General features: G+C 37.3%; 1 protein-coding gene across 3 annotated transcripts in view; it reads right to left on the minus strand.

Moving 5' to 3' along the window:
• AIDA (axin interactor, dorsalization associated) overlaps window positions 1-25,485 on the minus strand; it is a 57,058-nt gene that overhangs the window by 27,185 nt on the left and 4,388 nt on the right. For all 3 annotated transcript variants that reach the window (XM_044001167.1, XM_044001165.1, XM_044001166.1), the window contains exon 2: window positions 23,379-23,445. In XM_044001167.1, the coding sequence (XP_043857102.1) occupies window positions 23,379-23,445 (67 nt within the window). The remainder of the gene's footprint in view (window positions 1-23,378; window positions 23,446-25,485) is intronic.

Below are 25,485 nucleotides of genomic sequence, written 5' to 3' on the forward strand. Positions count from 1 at the left end.
GAAAGGGGGAGGGGAATAGGAAATAAGAGAAGGAAAACAACGAGCTAATCATGAAATGAGAGAAAGGAATAACTAATATATGGCCTGCTACTCTTCTAGTAGTAATCTCATGATGTCAAGATAAAAATAAAGCAGGTTAGGTGGTTCCCTGTGGGGTAAATTTATGGGAAAACACTGACAGAAGTTGCACAGGACTCTCGTGCAGGTTGAATTGATAGTGAGAACATCCTCACAGGTGCTTTTCATGCTACCCAAACTCAGATGACCCATCATTACTGCTGAGTAATCCTTCTGGTATAGATTTCTCTAATCATTATCCAAAGACTATTCCAAACCTCTTTCCTCTTGTCACCAGCCTCAAATGGCACCTCAATCAATCCTTCAAATTTTTAGCACTTCTTATTATGGGGCATCTGGGTGGCACAGTGAACATAGTGCTGGGTCTGGAGTCAGGAAGACCTTAGTTCAAATCCAGCCTCAGACACTTACTAGCTGTGTGACCCTGGGCAAGTCATTTAACCTCTGTGTGTCTTGGTTTTCTAAAATGTAAAATGGGAATAATAATAGCACCTACCTCCCAGAGTTGTTGTAAATCTCAAATGAGATAGCTGTGGAGCACTTACCACAATACCTGGCACATAGAAGGTGTTATATAAATTCTCTCTCTCACCATATAAATCCTTATCACTCTGCCCCTTATTAAAGAAACTGAGGTTCAATAGCAGGCAATCCCCTTAGCTCCCTTTCAAATCTCAATACTTACCAATATTTCTACCCTATCTCTCCTTGATAAACCTAACCCACCTGTGCCTTTTATCAAAAACCCTCTTGCCCTCCTCCAATATCTTCTAATCAAGCATTCCTTCTCCACAACTTTAATTTCTACTAGGTCCTTACCAAAAACCTATTAATATGCTCAAGTGCCCCAAATCTTAAAATGCCTTCTCTTGATGTTTCTAGTACTCTCACCTATAATTCCATTTTTTCTCCATCCTTTGCATGCCAAATTGCATTTATTGAAATACTAAGAGTACAGCAAACTGTGCTACAAACTGAGGCATGCCAAATTTAGCTAGGAAAGTCTCTGATGGAATTTATAGTCTAGCAAGAAGATAAAACATACATACAACATTAACATCTTTTAAAAAGTGGGTTTTGAAGCTACCTCATCACCAATTCTGTCCTCAAGTCAACAAGCAATTGTTTGTTGATTTGACTTAACTTCTTATAATTGTTAGTAGTTGCCCACTATGCTCAAAGAGCACCAAAATGACATCACTACACTAGAGTCAAGGCATGGTATGTCCGACTGTGGCTGATTAGATCAATACGAGCTTGGAAGTGTCTATCACAGGTGGGGCACAAATAGTCCATATGAACATCTGGGGTGAAAAATCTCTAAATTTGGTCATCTCATGTTTCTTTTGAGCTATGGCAATTCTCCTTTGCTCATATAGCACAGCACCTTCTTTGGTGCAGGTATACCATGCTAAGTGGTCCTGTGCCAGTGTCTCCCACATCATGCAATTAATTCCAAAGTTCTTAAGAGAGACCTTGAGAGTGTCCTTGTATTGCTTCTTCTGACTTCCTCATGAGCATTTGAACAATGTGGTTAACCCATCTAACTAGCATTCTTTGCAATGGAGTTTGAATGCTTGGCAGTTCAGCTCAAGAAAGGACCTCACTGTCCAGTACCTTATCTTGCCAGGAGATCTTCAGAATCTCCTTAAGACAATTCAAATGGAAGTGATTCAATTTCCTGGCATGGCACAGGCATATCAAAATGAGGTCAGCACAATGGCTCTGTAGACCTTCAGTTGGATAGGCAGTTTGATATCATTTCTCTCCCACACTTTGGAGAATATTTGAATGCTGTGGATAAATTCACTTACGTTGGCAGTATATTTTCCAGGGATGAACACATGGATGAGAAGGCTGACACCTGCACTGCCAGAGCTAGCTCTTGTAACTGAGTGACTATCTTCATCACTAAACTGCTCTCTAAGTCTTTTTTTTTCTTAGCTTTTTCTTGGTAGGGGTGGGGGTTTCTTTGCACCAATGTTGACCTATCTGTAACTCTTCTTCCTCATCTCTACTCCTGACTTTCTTCCAGTCTGAACTGAAGTTCCATCTTCTACAAAAGCCTTTCCTGGACTTCCATAATTTTACTGTCTTCCCTGAGATTAGCTCTAATTTATCTTGTATCTTGTTTGTGCATACCCCAGTCCTTGTTCTGTCATATCCATTCTTTGTGACTCCTTTTTGGGTTATTCTTGGCAAAGATACTGGTGTGGTTTGCCATAACCTTCTCCACCTCTTTTTTTTTTGGCAGAACAATGAGGGTTAAATGACTTGCCCAAGGTCACACAGGTAGTAAGTGTCAAGTGTCTGAGACTGGACCTGAATTCAGGTCCTCCTCAATCCAGGGCCAATGTGACACCTAGCTGCCCCATCCTTCTCCACCTCATTTTACAGATGAGGAAACTGAAAATCAGGGTTAATTAACTTGACAAGGTCACATAGCTAGTAAGTGTCTGAGGCTAGATTTGAACTAAGGAAGATAAGTCTTCCTGAATCCAGGACCAGTACTCTATCCACTGGGCCACCTAGCTGCCCTAGCACATGGTAAGTACTTAATAACAGCTGACTGACTCTACTTCAACATGCCCTCTTTATTCTCTTGCTACTTCCCTAACAGATCCTTCTCTGCTTCCTCCTCCTAGCCCTGCCCTGACCTCTTTAAGAACGGTGTTCACACAGTTTATGACCAAACAAGAGATAGAGAATATTATGAAATGCAAAATGGATGATTTTGATTACATTAAATTAAAAAGGTTTTGTACAAACAGAAGCAATGCATCCAAAATTAGGAGGGAGGCAGAAAACTGAGAAACAATTTTTATAGCCAGTACTTCTGATAAAGGCCTCATTTCTTCTGCTGAAAGATTATGCTGAATTTTGCTGGGTAGGTGATTCTTGGTTGTAATCCCATTTCCTTTGCTCTTTGGAATATCATATTCCATGCCCTCCGGTCCTTTAATGTAGAAGCTGCTTGATCTTGTGCTATCCTGACTGGGGCTCCACAGTACTTGAATTCTTTCTTTTTGGCAGCTTGAAATATTTTCCCCTTGACCTGAGAGCTCTGGAACTTGGCTATAATATTCCTAGGAGTTTTCCTTTTGGGATCTCTTTCTAGAGGTGATCGGTGGATTCTTTCAATTTCTATTTTAGCTTCTTCTTCTAGAATTTCAGGGCAATTTTTCCTGAGAATATCTTGGAAGATGATGTCTAAGCTCTTTCCTTGATCATGGTTTTCAGGTAGACCAATAATTTTCAAATTATCTCTCCTGGACCTATTTTCCAGGTCAGCAGTTTTTCCCAGAAGATATTTCACATTGCCTTCTATTTTTTTTTTTATTCATTTGGATTTGCTTTATTGTGTCTTGCTTTCTCATAAAGTCACTGGCTTCCATTTGTTCAATCCTAATTCTTAGGCAATTATTTTCATCAGAGAGCTTTTGTACCTCCTTTTCCATTTGGTCAATTGGACTTTTCAAGCTGTTGACTTTTTTCTCATGTCTTTCCTGCATCACCCTCATTTCTCTTTCCATTTTTTCCTCTACCTCTCTAACTTTATCTTCAAAGTCCTTTTTGAGCACCTCTATGGCCTGAGACCAATTCATATTTTTCTTGGAAGCTTTAGATATAGGGGCCCTGATGTTGACATCTTCCTCTGAGGGTGCCCCTTGGTCTTCATTGTCACTGAAGAAACTTTCTATGGTCCTCATCTTTCTCTGTCTGCTCATCTTGCCTTCCTTTTACTTGACTTTTAGCTCCTTAAAGTGGGGCACTGTTTCCATGCTGCAGTATCCCAAGCTTAAGAAGTCCCAGGTGGTATGATTTAAGGAGGATCAGATTCTTCACTTGCCTGGCCTATGCCCTGGTCCATAGATGATCCCAGACCAACTTGCTAATCAACCAGCTTTGTGTGTTGTGGTTGTCAGCTCCAATGAGCCTGTGCCCCTCCCCCCACCTGGGCCACTGCTACTCAATCAAGCCTACCTCCTGGTTCTCAGCAGGGGTGAAAAATCCAAGTTCTGCCTCAGCACCAGCATAGACCCTTGTAGTCTCCCCGCTGCCCAGGGCTCAGCCCTCTCACCAGACTGTGAGCTTAGTTCTAGACAACACTGGCACTTCAGCTGATTCAGAGGCTCTGGGGGGGGTCTCCTTCTCTGGTGAGGCCTTCCTGGGACTGGATCTGTGTCAGGGTGACTGTGGGGTTGGGCTCAACTCCTGTATCAGCACAGCAGCTCCCTCCTTCTGAACTTGCAAGCTGTTCTTGGTTAGAAGATGATTTCAGGGGCAGCTAGGTGGTGCAGTGGATAGAGCACCGGCCCTGGATTCAGGAGGACCTGAGTTCAAATCCAGCCTCAGACACTTGACACTTACTAGCTGTGTGACCCTGGGAAAGTCACTTATCCCCAATTGCCTCACCAAAAAAAAAGAAGATGATTTCAGTACATTCTTCTGTGAGTTTTGCTGCTCCGGGCATTTTCCTATGGCATTATTTGGATGTTTTTTTGGAACGAACATGTATGAGTTCAGAGCTCACTGCCTTTCCTCCACCATCTTGGCTCTGCCCCGGAAGTCCTTTAAAGGCCTCATTTCTAAAATATATCAAGGAACTAAAATCAAATTTATAAAGAATCCAAGTCATTCCTCATTGAGAAATGGCCAAAGGATATGAACACAAAACAAAAAAAAAGGGGGGGCAGCTAGTGATGCAGTGGATAAAGCACCAGCCTAGGATTCAGGAGTACCGATTAAATCCAGCCTTAGACAGTTGACACTTACTAGCTGTGTTGTGAACCCTGGCCAAGTCACTTAACCCCCAATGCCCCACAAAAAAAAAAAAACAAAAAAACAAAACAAAGGATATGAACAGCAGTTTTCTGATGAAGAAATCAAAGCTATCTATTGCCACATGAAAAAAATGCTCTAAAGTACTATTGATTAGAGAAATGCAAATTAAAACAACTCTGAGGTACCATCTGACACCTATCAGTATTGGCTAATATCACAAAAAAGGAAAATAATAAAGGTGGAGAAGCTGTGGAAAAATTGGAACACATAATTATGCATTGTTGGTGGAGCTTTGAACTGATTCAACCTATCTGGAGAGCAATTTGGAATTATGCCCAAAGGGGCTATAAAGCTGTGCTTACCCTTTGACCCAGCAATACCACTACTGGTCTTTTTTCCCAAAGAGATCATAAAAAGGGAAAAGGACCCACATGTACAAAAATATTTATAGCTGCTCTTTTTGTGGTGGCAAGAAATTGGAAATTGAGGGGGTTGCCCATCAATTGGGGAAATGCTGAAACAGTTGTGGTATGCGAATGTATGGAATTCTATTGGTGCTGTAAGAAATAATGAGCAGGCAGATTTCAGAGAAACCTGGAAGGACTTTGCATGAACTGGATGATGATGAGATGAGGCAAACCAGGAGAACATTGTACACAGTATCATCAACATTATGGTTTGACTACTGTGATAGACTTGATTCTTCTCAGCAATACAATGGTACAAGATAGTTCCAAAGGACTCATGATCGAAAATGCTCTCCAAATCCAGAAAAAAAAAAAAAAGAACTGTGGAATATGGATGCAGATTGAACCAGTTTCTTTGTTTGGGTGCTGTTGTTTTTTCTTTTTGAGGTTTTTCCTTTTGCTCTGATTCTCCTCTTACAACATGACTAATGCAGAAATATTTAATGTTATTGTACATATATAACCTATAATCAGATTACACTTGCTGTCTGTCTTGGGGGAGGGGAAAAATTTTAAAGTAGAAATCTTATAAAAACAAATGGTGAAAACTATCTCTACATTAACTGGAAAATAATAAAATACTTTCATAATTTAGAAAAAACTCGATAAAAAAAAAGAAGGGTGTTCACAGTTATGTTCTTGCCTTTTCAGTATATATCTTCTTGCTTGGTAGCAAACTCATTCAGGTCACTGTTTTTAGTTATAACCGTTCAGGTGATTCACAAATAAGAGCCCTCTAAAATAAGCCTATCTCCTAATTTCCAAACAAGTATTAAAAATGAACTGGAGGGGCAGCTAGATGGCACAGTGGGATAGGACTGCCCTGTGAGGGGAGCCTGGATTCAGGGAGTACCTGAGTTTCAAATCTGGCCTCAGACACTTAACACTTACTACTGTGTGACCCGGGGGCAAGTCACTTAACCCCAATTGCCTTACTAAAAAAAAAAAAAATGAGACGGGATATAACAATAGCTGACACTTATAGTAATGTTTTAAGATTTCAAAGAACTCTGTTTACATACATATATGTAAATTCCACCAGTAATTTCAAACTTAATACATCCAAAACTAAGGTTTATTACTTGTTCTTCCTCTACTTCACTGGTTTCTGTCTGTCAGAGATGTACTAATACGTGACAATAATCAAAACTTTGATGTTTTTTGATTCTAGCTTTTTCTCCCCACATCCATTCAGTCACCAAGTCTCCAGTGATTCTGCCAAACCAACATTTCTCATCCCTCTCTATTCCTACTGCTAGACAATCCCTTATTTACTGGCCACTAGAACTACTGTAATTAGCTCCTAAAGAGTTTTTTCCATCTACAATCCGTTCTCTATGTTTCTGACTAATTTTTCTTTCTTATGCAAAGACCTGGTCAGTTAACCCCTCTTGTCCAAAACCCTTCCATAGTTTCCTAGCTCAGGCTTAGCTAGCATTCTAGGTCTTCCACATTTGGTCACTTAGACGACTTTTCCCAGTATATTTCACACTTATTGCCACCCACACAAACTCTATGGTTCAAACTATACTAGAGTGACTAATGTCCCCCATACATCATTAGTACTATTCAATTCTGCACACCTTTATTTATGCTTTTTTTATATTTATATTATTGCTCTCCCATTCCATACCTATAAACATCTTACAGATTCTTCAGGAAGCCTTTCCTTATCCTCTTCCCCTTGTTAAGGGGCTAAAATTCTAGCTAAACTGTCTAAAATATCTAATGAGTGGGTCGCCAATAAATTATAAACTTTAGCAAGAGTTAGACTTTTAGCATTTATTAAGGGAGAATAAGATTTGTAAAGAGAGAGAAAAAGCCTAGATTCCTATCTAGTAAAGGGAGAGCACAGTTCTAGCTCCGCTCTCCACCAAGTCCAGAGGAAAGAGAGCGAGCCTGAGCGCCAGTCTCTTCCGTCCTCCTCCCACTAGCCCACAGTCACTTCTGACTCCTGGTCTTGCCCTCAAAGGACCTTCCCTTCATGGGCAGAACTCTTCTACAGTAAGTATCCAGCAGGTGGCGTTATTCCAATCGTTACACCCTCTAGTTTGGGAATGACCTCCTGCCCCTCAAGACTAATATAACTCATATAATTCTTATGTACTTTATCAAACTCTATGTGGTCTTAGATTTTCCATGTTCCTATATCAGAACACAAGGTTTCATTAGGGAAGCTATCAATGAATTTATCCCAGTACTTAATTCAGAGTCTGTTACTTATAGCCGGCACTCACTTGCACCCGGATCCTTACTACACATGAGAGCACGGACAATTCACTTAATTTTAGAGCCTCAGTTTCATCAATTATAAAATGAGACTGATATTGATATTGATCTCACAGAATTGTTTCAAGGTTCAAATGAGAAAATGTATTGAAAGTGCTTTGCTAACTTCAAAATGCTATTAAATGTGGATCACCATCACCACCGTTATTTTTTTGTTTGTTTTTGTTGGTTTGGGTTTTTTTGCAGGGCAATGAGGGTTAAGTGACTTGCCCAGGGTCACACAGCTAGTAAGTGTCAAGTGTCTGAGGCCGGATTTGAACTCAGGTCCTCCTGAATCCCAGGCCGGTGCTTTACCACTTCGCCATCTAGCTGCCCCATCACCACCATTATTAATGTTTGTGGAATAGAATTCTAGATAAAAAGCTGAAAAACAATAGAGATTCTGGGAACTGGGCATGGTGGTGAGAGAAAAGGGAGACATAATACAACCTTACTAACAATCTTTAAAATTTTAAAATAAAAAATCTTTTAAAAGGACTTAGGGAAGTTTACAGAAATATATTTAATTTCCCCACTAGCACTGTGCATGACAGTAGGGAAGGAGACTAGGAAGAAAGATCTGCCTTATCAGGAATAATAACAACTCACATTGAGGTTTACAAGGTACTATACAAATATGAATCTCAATTTTATCATAATAACGTTAGGAAAGAGATGCCATTGTTATCTCCATTTTATATATTTAAAAGCTGAAGTAGCCAGATGTCAAATAAAATGCCAGGGTCAAATATAAGTAAGTTATCAGAGGCAGGATCACAACCAACAGAGTCATTAATATTTTCAACCTTTATCCAAATGATAAAGGCATTAATCAGGACTAAGAATCGGGGCCTCTTCTTGGTACTGGTGGCATACTTTGAAATCATAAAGCTATCTTGCCATTAAGAAATAAACTGTACTCTTACTACTAAACTAATCAATATATTGTGAAAGGTCTGGGATAGAATATAAAGATTTTAATTATTTTTTAAATGCCTTCAGCCACAGAGTACTAAGAAGCCCGCCCTTGAAGACCTGGGTTCAAGTCACTTCTGTGGACATATGGTTTGTGACCCTGTACAAGTGACTTAACTTAGTGATCTAAACCAGTGATGTCAAACTCAAATAGAACTGGATCCTACAGGCAACATATTGACTTAGAAAACTACAATTTAACAGTCTCTATGTTGTAGTACATTTTTTTTTAGTGAGGCAATTGGGGTTATGTGACTTGCCCAGGGTCACACAGCTAGTAAGTGTTAAGTGTGTGAGACTGGATTTGAATGCAGGTCTTCCTGAATCCAGGGCCAGTGCTCTATCCACTGCACCACCTAGCTGGCCCTTCCCTTACTTTACTTTAATCTGGTTCTGGGTCTGAAGCTTTCCTGGTCACTTGCACTTGGGCTGCAAATTTGACAACTCTGCTCTAAGTAACTGAGACTCTAAAATCATAGGAAAAGGGCAAAATCACAGGTCTACTACTTATCCCTTTATTCGGAATCTTTATGTTGCATTCAAATGACAACAAAAAAAGGGATAAAATTTTGCTAGGAAACTAGTAAAACATTTCTTTCCTCTTCCTAAAGGGGGCACCCCTGGATTCTTTTGTTAGAGCAGACAGGTACACCAGCTTAGAGTGACACAATTTAATAATACAGCTACACAGTTGCAGCTGGGAGGCCTTCCATTTTCATATAATTTGAATACAACTTAGTTACTTGGATAGCTCATCTCTGAGGATTTTATTAAGTCTTTTAGAATGATTACCTAGCTCTTTCTTTATTTTCTGAAATTAATTTAACTGAACTCTTTCTCCTGTCAACAAAGAATATTACCTGGCAGATGGAAACTACTTTAAAACTCCAAAATTTTTGCAAGTTGAAAGGCATCAATCTGTTTTTTATGCAGAATCTACTGCATTATGGCAAAAATACCAACAGCCACTATTCATAACTATTTAAGGGACCACACCCACCTTAGTATAAAAATAATGTAGCTAAACTATCATTTTCAATTGTAGCAACAGTATTTTACTCCAATAATAAGAATACTTTGTATTTAATTATTTCTGTTTATTAAGCTCTGCTTGCTACAGTAATGTATCAACTTTCCACATAAATAAGTGGTCTAGAAAAGAGATTTAATTTCGCCACAGAATGAGTAATGACTTAGCTAAAGCAAATTGATACCAAAAAGGAAGTGAACAAAACTGAACTTCAAAAAGATCTAAGTTATTAGCAAGTCACTCAGATTTTCTAAATCATCCTGAAGTGATGTGACTAAAAAATGTTTTCATTTTAGAAAATGAAAATTGTATTTTTACCATGCCTAAGCAAACAGATAATTTTTTAAAATATTCCAGAATAAGGTAAAAAAGAAGTTAGGACCCCCCCCCCCCAAAGAAAACCTTATATAAGAAACACTCATCATGAACATTTATTAAGGACCAGTATACTATATACCAGGTAGTGGACTAAGTGCTAGGGATACAAAAAGGTAAAAAGACAGTCTCCTGTCCTCAGAAGCTCAATCTAAAGGGGGGAAAACAACAAGCTATATACAGAGTAGATAGGAAATAATTGGGAGGAAAAGTTCTAGATTAAGAGGCATTGGGGGAAAGCTTCCTGTAAAAGATGGGATTTTAGCTGGGACTTAAAGGAAGTCAGGAGGCAAAGATAGAGAAGGACAGATGGAGTGTCTTGTTTGTACAACAGCCAGGAAGCCAATTTCAAAGGACCAAAGAATATGGTCTAAGAGGGGAATAAGAAGACTGGAAAGAAAAGGGTAGATGGCAAGTTAAAGAGGGCTTTGATGCCAAACAGAGCATTTTATATTTGGTGCTGGAGGTGAAAAAAAAACACACTGGAGTACATTAAGTAAGGTGATGAAATGATAGGACTTGTGCTTTAGAAAAAATCACTGGTGATTGAATAGAGAATGACTGGAGTAAGGAGACATGGGAGGCAGGCAGACCAAGCAACAGGCTATTGCAACTGTCCAAGTGTGAGGTGATGAGGGCCTATTCTGGAGTGGTGGCAGTGTCAAAGAAGAGAAGGGGATGTGTTTGAGAGATAATGCAAAGGGAAAATTAACAGGCCTTGGCAACAGATTGGATTTGGGGGGAAAAGGGAAGTGTAGAGATAGTGAGGAGTCAAAGATAATGAATTGGTTTACAAGCCTGAGTGAGTAAGCTCTCTAGAATAATAGGGAAATTGTGTGGGGGGTAGAGGGTTTAGGGGAGAAAGATACTGAGTTCAGTTTGGGGTTATGTTGAGTTTAAAATGTCTACTGAACATCCAGTTCAATATATTTGAAAGGCAGGCAAAGATGTGAGAACAGGGATCAGCAGAGAAATCAGAGCTAGATACGGAGATTTGAGAATCATCAGCACAGACACAGTAATTAAGTTTATAGGCCTGATGAAATTATCAAGTGAAGAAGTTTAGAAAGAGAAAAGGGTCCAGGACAGAAATATGTGGAACACCTATGGTTAGAGGGTGCGGCCCAGATAAGAATCTAATATAAAGGATATTAAGGAGGAACAGTCTAATAGATAGGACAACCATAAGAAAGTAGTATCACAAAAACGTAGAGAGAAGAGTATCAAGGAGAAGTAGGCAATCAATAGTGTCAAAGGCTGCAAAAATGTCAAGAAGAATGAGGACTGAAACAGGCCATTGGATTTGGCAATTAAAAGACTATATTTTGGAGAAAGCAGTTTCAATGGAATGATGAGGTCAGAAGCCAGACTTGAAGGGGTTAAGAAGTGAAAGGAGAGAGTGGATGCACCTAATAAAAATTTCAATTCCACTTAAATTCAGTAACATTTAAATATAGCATAGCTGCTTTCTGGAGGAAGTCAAGTTTTTAAAACCAAAGCTGCCAAGGTAACAGAGTCTGACTCAATCTTCAATACAGCCAGCCACCTAAAGAAAGTCTGGTCAGAAGGATTGTAGAACAAGTAGATAGATGTTGCTGGAATTCTCATTACCACAAAATCTGACACAAAACAAGGAAAAAATGTCTAACCATCATGGGACAGAAAGTACTATTTTGCCCAGAAACTTACATGAGAAAAAACTGCTATACAAACCAGAGAATCCAATTAAGCTAAAAGTTTTAGCAGCTTTTTTTGGTTACTAAACTCAAAATGTGTTAAAATGCTAAAACTACTGAGTTTTAGGTGATGAGTAGGCCATCTAACTGAAAGGGAAAACAAATAACACCAAATTTATAGAATACGGCACCCCAAAAGGGACCTTTCAAGATAATCTAGACTTCATCATACAGATGACAAAATTAAGGCCTGGACCAAAAGTGATTTGTCAAAAGTCACATAAGGTATTTGGAGAGTAGAAGAAGGGAAGGAAAAGTACTTATCAGCTATGCTTCTTTTTCCCTTTTTCTTTTTTTTGTCTTTAAGTAATATTCATTATATGGGATGGATGGCTCTCTGGGAGGAGGAAGGGAAGAGCAAAGGATATTGAGCAAATTATGTAAAAAAAAGGCATGAATTAAGAGATGGAGTACTGTATATAGGGAACAGCAAGAAGACCAGAAGTGCTGGATCATGGAATATAAAGAAAATATTAAAGTATAAAATAAATGGAAAGGGAGGAACGGACCAGTAGTGGAGAACATGACAGTAAAAGGGAAGCTTAGGAGAGAGGTGGGTTTGAGGGAGAAGATAGGGAGTTCTGCTTTGGACACACTGAGACATCCAAAAGGCAGTTCATCAGTGATAGCCTTAATCTTGCTATCACCATGTGTTCCACACTTCACAGTTCATGAACTATGAAATTCTTCTGATCGTAATCTTTTATCATTCCACCTCTCCCTCTCTTCCCTAAAACCCCTAACCCTGTTCTGTCTGCTCTATGTGTTCCCTTTCCTCCACCCATCAGCTCTTCCCCAGACCATTTACCCCTGTACCGGTTATTTGCTGGAGAATAGATTCCCATTGATGAATAAATTCAACTCTTCTCGAGTGTCTTGTTCCTTTATCCAATTACTGATCTCACCTGCCAAGCCTCAACCTTGGATTACTCCCATTATCCATTGCTTCACCCCTTCTCATGTGCTTCTGAACAAAGCTGGAGAGAAGCATGGGACTGTGCAGACTATGTTCACTAAAAATGTATGTTACATAATCTCAGATGAGTCCACGCTGCAACAAGACCATTCTTTTACAATTCCCTCATTAATTCATTTTCACATTCACCTTTGTGCCTTTCCCAAATCTTTTCATTTCCCGCAAATTTCTCATGCCTCCCCCACTCCCAAAAGCTGGGAACCTGGCCTCATATCCATTTGCAATGTTCCTTTCCCCTCCTTGTCATCTGACAACACAGACATTTTCTGACACCATCTTCTCTCCTTTGTTCCTCTCATGTTTGCCAAGGCAAACCTCTCTGTGTGCACAAGTGATCCCACCTCATCCCATCTGCTCCAGCAAACTGTCCCCTCTATCATGCCTGTACTGTTCAGTCATGTCCAACTACTCATGACCCCTTAGACCACAGCATGCCAATACTATCCATGGGGTTTTCTTAGCAAAGACACTGGAGTGGTTTGCCATTTCCTTCTCCAGTGGATTAAGGCAAAATGATGTTAAGTGACTTGCTCAGGGTCACACAGCTAGTAAGTATTTGAGGTCAGATATGAACTCGAGTTTTCCTGACTATAGGCCCAGCAATCTATCCACAGAGCTACCTAGCTGCCTCTTAGCTATCAGCCCTACCTCTCCACTAATCTTTCATCTCTCCCTATTTACTGACTACTTCCTTAATGCCTACAAACACATCCATTTTTCTCCCATTCCCTCAATTTCTAACTTGGTCCAACAATCCACATTAGCTATCATCCTGTATCTTTCCTCCCCTCTGTGGCTAAACTTGAGAAAGCCATCTGGTGCCTCCACTTTCCTTCTCACTCTCTTATGAACTCCCTCAAGTCTGGCTTCTAATCTCATCATTCAACTGAAATTGCTCTCTCCAGTTACCAATCACATTTAAGTAACCAAATCTAATAACCTTTTTCTCAATATTAATTTGTCTGGATCAGCCTCTGACACTGTTGATCACCCTTTTCTTCTTAAAATTCTCTTCTCTCTAGGTTTTTGTGACACTTCTCTGATCTACATGCCTGCTAAGTGTATGGACCGCCCCACCCCCAACAGTCTGTCCTCGGTCCTTTTCTCCTTATATATTGTTTTAAACGGTAACTTTCTCAGACCCCACAGATTCAATTATCATCTCTATACAGATGATTCTCAAATATCCAGTTCCACCCTCTCTCCTAGACTCCAGTCTTATGTCACTAGTTGCCTACTGGACAGTTCAAACTGGATGGTCCATAGACATCTTAAATTCAATATGCTGCAAAATGAACTCAATATTTTCTCCTCCAAATCTTCTCAACCTCTTTTAAAACTTCCCTATTACTCCTTTTTCTTTTCTCCCCCCCCCCCCCAATTACTCTTGAGGACAACAGCATCCTTCCAGTCGCCCGGAGTTCACATCCTCAGTGTCATCCTCAATTTTTCACCCTTTGCTCCCCACTTACCTTCATATAATTTATTGCCAAGTTCTGTTGATTCTTTGGAACATCTCTTGGATAAGCCACTTTCTCTCCTCTGACACTCTGACCACCCTGGTGAAAGGCCCCATCACCTCACAACTATTGCACTAGTCTTCTAATAGATCTCTTTGCCAAGTCTCTCTTCACTTCAGTCCATCCTCTACTCAGCTGTCAGTTATCTTCCTGAAATGTAGGTTTGATTATGTCACTCACTTATTCAATAAATTCCAGTAGTTTCTTCTTATCTCAAGAATCCAACAGGAAGTGCTTTCTTTTAAAGTCCTTTAGAGCCTGGCGCCTTCTTACCTTCCCAAGGACTCTGCAATCCAGTGACATTGCTCTGCTTGTTCTTCTTCCAACATGACACCATTTCCAGACTTCTTCATTCTCACTAGCTGTCCCCCACTTCTGGAATACTTTTCTTCCACATCTGCTTCAAAATTTCCTTTTCTTTAGATCCCAGTTAAAACCGCACCTTCTATCAGAAGAATCCCCCTTAATGCTAGTGCCTCCCTATTAAGATGAAGTCCAATTTATCCCGCTCATAGCTTGTTTCGATGTAATTGTTGACATGTTGTGTTCTCCATTAAATTTTGAGCTCCTTGAGAACAAGGGCTGTCTTTTGCTTTCCTTTGTATACCCAGTGCTTAGCACAGTGTCCGGGATATAATGGGCGATTAATAAATGCTTACTGACTTGATTTGAGACTGGAGTTCAAAAGAGAGTTTAGGGAAATAGTTCTGGCAATCATCTGCATAGAGATAGTAAATGAGCCCACGGGAGCTTATGAGGATAACAACAAAACAACAAAACAAAAACACAAAAGAACCAAATAAATTAAAAGATCAAAATGTCATCAAGATAAAGACAAATTTGCCCTTACCCTTACTAACTTTCCAATTTGTATCCATTTAACATACACACTCCTCAGCTATTAGTTTATATACTTATTTTGTTGTTAAGAATTCAGCCAGGGCAGCTAGGTGGCGCAATGGATAAAGCACTGGCCCTGGATTCAGGAGGACCCGAGTTCAAAGCCAGCCTCAGACACTTGACACTTACTAGCTGTGTAACCCTGGGCAAGTCACAACCTTCATTGCCCCCCCCCCACCCTCCCCCCAAAAAAGAATTCAACCAGAAGCAAGGCATGTAGTATGTGAAAATCCTGGACATTTCAATTTTTCTATCCAATTAACCTACACAGGGCTGAAATTGTTGTAGACCATTTTTGCATCTCAAAAGAGACACATGCATGAGCAAATAACAAAAAAAGTATCATTCTCTATGGACTTGCCATTATGTTATTTGCCTATTACATTCCTTTCTAGACTACAACACTTAATCTACCCTTGGAATAGCCTAACAACAAGTGAACAAAGGTCATTCTGACAAGGGATAACAGAGTTAGCTCTCCCAAGGTGACTCTTTTGAAAAGTGGGACACTTTGTCAGGGAAGCATTAAGTACACTATAAATAAATGTACCAAACAATAAATATTCAAAGTCAGACCAAGTTTGAGGAAATATATGCTAATAGAAAGTAATAACTACTCACATAGTGACATTTGTGTATGATCCCATCTGCTACAGAAGGCTGAGGCTGAATTATTCAGGCCTGGGAGTCCTGAGCTGAAGTAGAGCTAAAATACATTGGGGATCCGCAGTAAGTTTAGCAATGATATGGGGAGCCCTGCAAGTGGAGGACGACCAGGTTGCCCCAGGAGGGGTAAACTGGCCCAGGTCAAAAAAGAGAGAAGTCAAAGTTTCCATGCCAATCAATATTGGAACTGGGCCTATGAGTGACTGTTGCGCTTTCAGCTTGGGTGATATAGGGAGACCCTACTCTTAAAAAATAAAACAAAACAAAAACCACTGTGTTCACTTTTCAGAAGTTCTGCTTACTTACTACTTAGTTTTGTAATCTACAAGTGCTGTGTAGTATTTCATGACTTCTATTCCTGATATATATACAGCTCTCCACTGGAATAAGTTAAAGTGTTACCTGACAAATTTCTGACATAGAAATTGCTCTCCTAAACTTTAAAAAACAAAATGTGCAATGAATGACAAGTCGAAGTCCTGTAATCATCCTTCTACAAAAGGTCTCACTTCATGAAACCTCATAAAAATTAATGTCTTCAAGAAAACTAATAATGTAAATTATAGAAATATATATTTCAGAAAGAACATATTTGTCAGGTAAGTTACCAGAGTAAAGTGAAAATAAAAAATAATCATTTGGAAAACTTGATGCTGAAATGCCCCAATTAATAAAAGAAAAATGCAATATAACTCAGGTGAATGCATGAAAGTAATTATAAAGAACTTGTAAAATAAAATCAAGAACTCAGTACAATTAAATTTTTTAATGGATCATGAAAAAAGATTGCAGTAGCCTTTCCCTATAATCTCTTGATGAACTCTGAAATTCTAGGTCTGTTTGCTTTGGGTAAAACTTGACCAAGAAAGAAAAGAGGACTAGTCTCTCTGGCTCATAAAAATTAAATAAAATGAAATTAGTCAAGTTAAAACAAACTAAGACAAGGACATTCAACTACTAAGTGGAAGGTGGTGAGAAAAAAACAAAAAACACTACATTTTAAGTACTTAGAAATTTTATCTCCTTTTTTATGTATCCATAAGTGCTTAGTGAAGTTAATATCAAAAATTGGTAAAAATTCAGCCTTCAGATACAAGTTACAGAGCTATCCTCTACTGACATTCATGCCTAGCTATATTTACTGATCATGGTGACACTTAATAAAACATTATATAACACATAACAAAGTAGCACTGCAATAAAGTTAGTGGGATTATTAAAGTAATGTAAAAATCATAGAATATAGGACAATCTTAAAAGATTGAAAATACTGAAGTATTTCAAATTTGAAAAGGCAAGGGCAGTTGTTTAGTACAACCTCCAAAATGGACTTTAAAATATTTTTTCCCTGTGGTGCCACGTTTTCAAATGTCTATTACTGAAAGCTATTCATAAAAATTCTCTTACCTGTAAAGAATGCAAATTAGTTATTAGTAACCTCTCAAAACACACAGGATTTATATGAATTACCACTGTTTATGGTTGGGCTGTGCCAATATAATAAAATGATACTACTACTGAAATAAATTAACAGATTTAATGTCATATCGCTCAAAAGTAACATGGGTTACTTTTTAGAACTAGACATAGTAACAATGAAAATCATCTGGAGGAACAAAAAAGGGAAGAAATCACAAAGGAAATAAAGAAAAAAATTGAAGCTCGAAAAGAATCTAATATTACTATATCTCAAATTATATTATAAACCAGTGCTGATTAAAATATTTGATAGTGGTTAAAAAACCTGAGAATTTGATTTTTAGAACATACTAGATCAGAAAGACCCAAAAGCCTATTGTTCCATAAACAAGAGAACACAACCTTCTAGGGCAAGGACTTCCTATTTAACCAGAACTATGGGAAAGTAGTTTGGCAAAAATTAGTTGAATAACATCTTACAAAATACGGTATAGTAAGCTTCAAATGAATGTGATGTAAATATGAAAGGTTAAATAATTTTTTTTTTTTAAAGTGAGGCAATTGGGGGTAAGTGACTTGCTCAGAGTCACACAGCTAGTAAGTGTTAAGTGTCTGAGGCCGGATTTGAACTCAGGTACTCCTGACTCCAAGGCCGGTGCTTTATCCACTGCACCACCTAGCTGCCCCAATAATTTTTTTAAAATTGCAAATGGAAGGAGGTTCTGCTCACAAATATGAAAAGGGAGATAATTCCTAAATGGCAAACGACAGAGGTAATAACAGATTGAAAGAAAGAAAAAACACTATGTACTTTACTGCATTCTCCGCCCTTTGTATACAAAAAACCAAAGCAAGACAGTCCCTGTGCTAAAGGAACTTCTATTCTAATATGTAAGGTACCACCACCTAAGGGGAGCTGAATTGAATAGCAAGAGAGGCCATGGTTTGGCAATGGCCAAGAAGTGATATGGTGGCCTAGTTCCAAGCAAATAAGGTAAAAGAGCTCACTTATCAAAACCCAGTTTCCCAAGGGCAGAATCTAAGTTCTGGTAGGAGGTGGGAAGAGGGTCAGAATGCAGTAGTTTGGAAATGGACAGAAAATTACAAACTTTAAAAGCTTTTGAGCAAAATTAACATAGTACAAGAGAAGCTATTAAAAAAAAACAACAACCTTGCAGGAAACACCTCTGATAAAACACCACTGATAAAACCCTGAAATCTACAGTATATAGGGGATTGAATCAACTATATAAGAAAAAGTCATTCCCCACCAATAGTCAAAGGACATGAACATGCAGTTTTCAAAATAAGAAATATAAACTATGAACAGTCATATGAAGAATGCTCCAAACCACTAATAAGAGAATAACCTATAAGAGAAATGTAAATTTAAAAACTCTGCCATTTCCCTTCACATTAATCATATGAGCAAAGATGACAAGAGACAAAACTGACAAATAGAGGAGGGGCTGTGGAAGACAAATACACTAATACATTAATGTAGAATAGTAGTAAATATTGGATATTAGTTGGTCCACCCACTGTGGCAAACAATTTGGAATTATACTAGAAAGTCACTAAACTATACATACCCTATGATCCAGCAATACAACTTCTATGTTTATGCTTCAAGGAGATCAAAGACAGAGAAAAAGGTTGCCATATTAAAAAAATATAGGTATACATTTGTAGCAGAATTGTTTGTGATAGCAAAAAACTAGTGAGAAGAAAACTGGGTGCCCATCAACTCAGGATTGGGTAAACACAACATAATATGTGAATGTAATGTAATATTATGGTACAATTAAAAAATAAGAAACTGGAAGCTTTTGAAGAAACTTGGCAAAACTAAAAAACTAATGTACAGCAAAATAAGCAGAACTAAAAATACAATTAACACAATTGCCACATCATAAAGAAAAACAACACTGGAAGACAGCAGAACTTTAATGAATTAAGAGTCCAATCAATTGCAGAGTACGAAATGTGAAATATATAGTACCTGCATATTGGGAAGTGGTTGACCATGGGTGCAGAGTAAGGCATACGCTGTCAGATACTGTCAATTTATTGGCTTGTTTTACTTAAATAATGTTGCCTTATTATATATAAAGGAGGCTATATGAGAGTAAAGTTTTAAAAAGCCATCAATAAAATTGACATATGAGAATAATATTTTTAAAAGGCATAAATTAAATATTTGAAAAATGTCATCAATGACTTTGTAATAAACCATTTACAAAAAAAATTAGGAAGAATAACTTAAAATAAAAGTTATGAACAGCTAGAAATTTTAATTTTCAAATTATGGGTTTATGAAATCTCACTATTTTAGTGTTTACATACACTAAAGATTTAGCATCTATCTTTGGAAGTCATATTTAAAAATAGAACAACAGTTTACTTAATGCATAGAAGTTAATCAACTTCACCATTTGATAGTTTTCTAAAAGCAAGGCTGCATTATTATGAATCAGTTTAAACTATGAAATTTAGTATGAATTCAACTTTAAATTTCTTATAATTTCCCACTGTAAAATTGAAAGCCAGAAATTTTGTAGTAAGCTTTGTTTTATTAAAAGGATAAGTACAGATTTATGGACAGAGGAAGAATTTAGGATCAAAGAAGATATGGAGAGCAATACAAAATGTAAAACATAATTTTGATTATATAAAATTAAAAAGGTTTTGCACAAACAAAACTAATATAACCAAGATTATAAGGGAAGCAGAAAACTGGAAAAGAATTTTTGAAACAAGTATCTCTGATAAAGGCCTCATTTCTCAAATATATAGAGAACTGAGTCAAATTTATAAAAATACAAGTCATTCCCCAATGGATAAATGGTCAAAAGATATGAACAGGCAGTTTTCAGACAAAGAAATCAAAGCTATCTATAATCATATGAAAAAATGCTCTAGATCACTATTGATCAGAGAAGTACAAATTAAAACATCTCTGAGGTATCACCTCTCACATGTCAAAGGGGTAAATATAACAAAAAAGGAAACTATTGGATGTAGGAGGGAATATGGGGATGCTGGGATGCTAATCCATTGTTGGTAGAGTTGTGAGAAGATTCAATCATTCTGGAAAGCAATTTGGAACCATGCCCAAAGGGCTATAGAATTGTGCATACCCTTTGATCCAACAATACTACTGCTACATTTATATTCCAAAGACACCCCCCAAAAAGAGAAAAAGACCTTTTTGTACAAAAATATTTATAGCAGCTCTTTTTGTGGTGGCTAAGAATTGGAAATGAAAGGGATACCCATCAATTGGGGAATGGCTAAACAAGCTGTGTTATATGATGGTGAAGGAATACTATTGTGCTATAAGAAATGACAAGCAGGATGATTTCAGAAAGGCCTGGAAAGACTTGTGTGAACTGATGTATAGTGAAGTAAGCAGAACCAAGAGAATGTTGTGCACAGGGACAGCAATATTGTTTGAAGAACTGTGAATGACTTAACTATTCTCAGCAATACAATGATCTAAAATAATCCCAAAAGATTAATGATATAGCATACTATCCATCTCCAAAGAAAACTGATATCGAGCACAGACTGAAACATGCCATTTTTCACTTTCTTTCATTTTTTTCTTTTATTCAAGTTTTCTTAGACAAAATGACTAATATGTTCATGGTTTACATGACTGCAGATGTATAATATATCTGACTGTTTACCTCCTCAGGGAGGGGGGAGGGGAAGAGAAGGAGGATAGGAAGGATAAAATTTGGAACTCAACTTTAATAGATTTAGAGTTAGAACAGCCTATACAGAACCAATAGCGGTCATGTAGGTTCAACTCCTTACAGATGAGGAAACTGAATCCCATAGGGATAATAAGCAAGATTTCTGCCTAGGTACTTTTACTTTGACCCCAAATTCAGTTCTCTTTTCCCTCTACTATACTGATAAAATGTGTTTTGTTAAAAATTGGGACAATGTAATTATTATATGAAAAATGAGCAAATCAATATTATTATACATTTATATAATTATATGATCACATAATAAGCTTAAATGCAAATATGCTTAAGTCATGTTTTATAATGTAACTAATCTCTTATTCAGAAGTCTTCAATCTTAGTGAATTAAATAATTACTTCCCAAAGTCTCAGAGATAAGAGAAATCAAATAAGTACAGATGAAATAATTTTTAACAAACTAAGCTTTTTAGACCTATTTAGAAAGAAATGCAAAGATGAAAAACTAAATGTTCACATAAGAATTTTAATAAAGCATAGTCGGTACTTGTAGTCTACTTTTTTGTTTGTTTGTTTTTTGGTGAGGTAATTGGAGTTAAGTGACTTGCCCAGGGTCACACAGCTAGTAAGTGTCAAGTGTCTGAGGTTGAATTTGTTTTTTTGTTTGGTTTGTTTTGTTTTGTTGGGGCAATGGGGGTTAAGTGACTTGCCCAGGGTCACACAGCTAGTAAGTGTCAAGTGTCTGAGGCCGGATTTGAACTCAGGTACTCCTGAATCCAGGGCCAGTGCTTTAACCACTGCGACACCTAGCTGCCCCTGTAGTATACTTTTTCTGAAGTTTACTAAGTTAATGTTATTAGATGCATTACTGTTCACTGAATGAATCATTGATAAGGGAGAGTGTGAAAATTCTATGAATAGAATTTTTAATTTATACAATCCAAGGTTAATATAAAGCAAGATATCCTTAAATAACAAGAATAAAATATAAGATATTTTCCTTATCTTGGGGCAGCTAGGTGGAGCAGTAGATAGAGCACCGGCCCTGGATTCAGGAGTACCTGAGTTCAAATCCGGCCTCAGATACTTGACACTTACTAGCTGTGTGACCTTGGGCAAGTCACTTAACCCCAATTGCCTCACTTAAAAAAAAATTATTTAACCTTTCATATTTACATCACATTCATTTGAAGCTTACTATACCGTATTTTGTAAGATGTTATTCAACTAATTTTTGCCAAACTACTTTCCCATAGTTCTGGTTAAATAGGAAGTCCTTGCCCTAGAAGGTTGTGTTCTCTTGTTTATGGAACAATAGGCTTTTGGGTCTTTCTGATCTAGTATGTTCTAAAAATCAAATTCTCAGGTTTTTTAACCACTATCAAATATTTTAATCAGCACTGGTTTATAATATAATTTGAGATATAGTAATATTAGATTCTTTTCGAGCTTCAATTTTTTTCTTTATTTCCTTTGTGATTTCTTCCCTTTTTTGTTCCTCCAGATGATTTTCATTGTTACTATGTCTAGTTAGAATAATCAGTGATGTCTAAATATGGAATGAATCACCTTGCGCCGTATTTTCTATCATTCAATGTGTTCAAAAGGAGAATAGACAAGCACTTGCTGGGGATGTTTTAAGATGGGATAAATGCATCAAGAAGATTATTGGAATAATGATCCCTGAGGTTGCTACCAGCCCTAATTCTGAGTCTAAAAATCTTTGGAATATCTCTCTTCCTTCATATATTAACAAGGTATATGAAATTTCCAGAGCAGTGAACTTGCTATACTTATGCTACCACTTAGCTTTAGGAGAATTAGCAGAAAACTCCTAATCCTCCCCAACTCACCTTGAATTTAAGCATGCAACCCATGTGGGGTGAGAGAGGAAAGCTGGTAGTTAAGTAGGCATTAAGGTGAAAAGCAATTACCCAGAGTGCTTAGGTATGGATGATTCTAAAATTGGAAATCACATAGTATAACCTCCTTACTTTACAAATGAGGAAACTGAGATTCAGAAATGAAGTGATTTCCCAAATCAAAGGTAGCTAGGTGTCTGAGTCAGAACTGATTCTAGGCTCCAAATGCAGTGTTCTTTTTCTACTATGTCACGCTTTTACTTTAGCCACTCTCTAGTGAAAGGAAAAGACAGTAGCAAATGACTCATTTGGTCCTTGATTTCTGCCTTCCAAGTATAGATGCCCTCCTCCAAATCTGTACCAGGTGTGAATTGTTCCATAGTTAGTATGGCCCTAGATGAGTTAATGTATAAACAGTAAAGTATAAAATATTCGTGTAATCACTTCTTGTCTAAGTTATTCTAATAGTTCATAGTCCAATAGAGAAAATATAAGGAGCATCATCTTTACTCAAAAGATTAACACTTAATTTTTTGGTGTTTTTTTTTTAAACGCCATTAATTCATATGGATGGTTCTATATTTAGAGGGTTTTAAAAATACTACCTTTTGCTCTTCTGTGAATTCTGAATTGTGTTGAGCCTGAGCTTCTTTCTGAAGATGTCTTGCTAATCTAAAAGAGAAAAAAAGTTTCAGTGCTATTCTTCTTTTGAACTCAGAAAATATTTTAAGTGAAACAATGTGACACAAATCAAACCTTGAGAAACAAGAGCTGACAAAACATTACAACATTAGGAATAATAACAATAGATAATATTATTTATAATTTATGTACAATTTTATAGAACTGCAAAGTCATTTACACATATTATCTTACTTGGGCCTAACAACCTTGTAAGGTAGGAGCTATTATTCTTATTTTATGGAAGACAATGAGGTTGAAAGGGTGGTTCAGTGACTTGCCCACAGTCCCACTGCTGGTAAGTATCTGAGACAGTACTGTAATTTGGGTCTTCCTGACTCCAAGCCCAGCATTCTCTCCACTCTGCCACCTAGGATCTCATCATACTTACAAGATGCACATTTACCAAATTAACCTAGATCTGTTCTCAACAAACATTACTGTGATCCAGTGGTAACATAGTACTTTTCACAACATTTTACTAGTTCAAATTTAAGTGCCAGGCACATAAAAGACACTTTATGTTCATTGGCTAACTGATTTTATGGATTTAAAAAAGGAAGATGCACTGTATCAATTGACATGGTCTGGTCCTTTAAAGTATTCTTAAATCCTGGTGCCTTTAATATAGTAAAATTAAATTCACTAATTATTACAGGAAAAAATATATAGCACAAAAGCATGTGAGGTATCAAAGAATGTTTGTCCTCTTTGTAGGATTAGAAGATTATGGTAAGGGGCAGCTAGGTGGCGCAGTGGATAGAGTACCGGCCCTGGAGTCAGGAGGACCTGAGTTCAAAGCCAGCCTCAGACACTTAACACTTACTAGCTGTGTGACCTTGGGCAAGTCACTTAACCCCAATTGCCTCACCAAAAAAAAAAAAAAAGAAGATTATGGTAAGAGGCCAAGACTAAAGTGATTAAATGTTCTTAACTTTTAACCCAGATATCATCATAAAACTATGCGAAAACCCCCCCCCAATCAATGATTAGAAAGTAAAGTTCCATATATAACAATATTTTTAGCAGCACTTTTTGTAGAAGTAAAGAACTGGAAAGAAAGAATATGTCCATTGACTGGAGAATAGCTAAGCCATGCTATGTGAACATAAGGAATATTACTGCACAGTAAGAAACAAAGAATATGAAGAATCCAGAGAAGCATGGGATGGTTTACATAAACTAATGCAGTGAAGTAAGCAGAAATAGGAAAACAATATGCACAAAGCCTACAGTCAAATGGAAACAAAATATCGAGACCAAATACTGTGAAACTATGACTAAGCTCTTCTAATGAAGAGAAATAAGAATGTACTTTCTTGTCCCCTTTGTAAATGCAGAGGATTACTGAGTGTATAACTTCAAACTTGGTTCCTGTGATTATATATGTTGAAATGCTTTTTGTTACATTCTTTAGTATATGAGATGGCTAGAGGGAGAGGGAGAAATGGATACATAGGGAACTGATTATTTCAATTAAAAATTCAAATAATAAAAGGAAGATTGAACTAAACAACCAGTAGTATGAGACTGTATATATCCAAGTTATGAGAATTCAAGTTACACATTATGAAAAAAGTAACATTTTTGTCTCAATATCTATTTGATAATGTTTTCAATTCTTGATTTCATTTTGTAGGGAGTCTGAATGTTCCCCAAAATTTAATTCAGTCTCACTAGGTTTCTATTTGAATTTGAAATACACAAGTCTCCATGATTTATCTGATTTAAAGGAAAATTCCAATTAAAATCCTAGCATGGGTATCTGAAGCCAAGGAATTTCCCTTTCTATAGGACAAAATAGAAATTAAAAGGTTTTTAGGGTTTTTTTAAATACATCACATCACACTTCTCTGGATCATGCTGAAGTGCTCAAAACTCTAATCTGGATATATGCTTTCTATAGTCAATTTCCCTCTCCTATTGGACAAAAAAAAAATTCTTCAATTGCTATTGAGTGAATTGGAGCACTAAAAGCATTTTACTTTAGAACCTAGTCCAAGGGATTCTTAACCTGGCATGAACCCCAAA

Source organism: Dromiciops gliroides, chromosome 4 (genome assembly GCF_019393635.1).
Source record: "Dromiciops gliroides isolate mDroGli1 chromosome 4, mDroGli1.pri, whole genome shotgun sequence".
NCBI classification, from domain to species: Eukaryota; Metazoa; Chordata; class Mammalia; order Microbiotheria; family Microbiotheriidae; genus Dromiciops; species Dromiciops gliroides.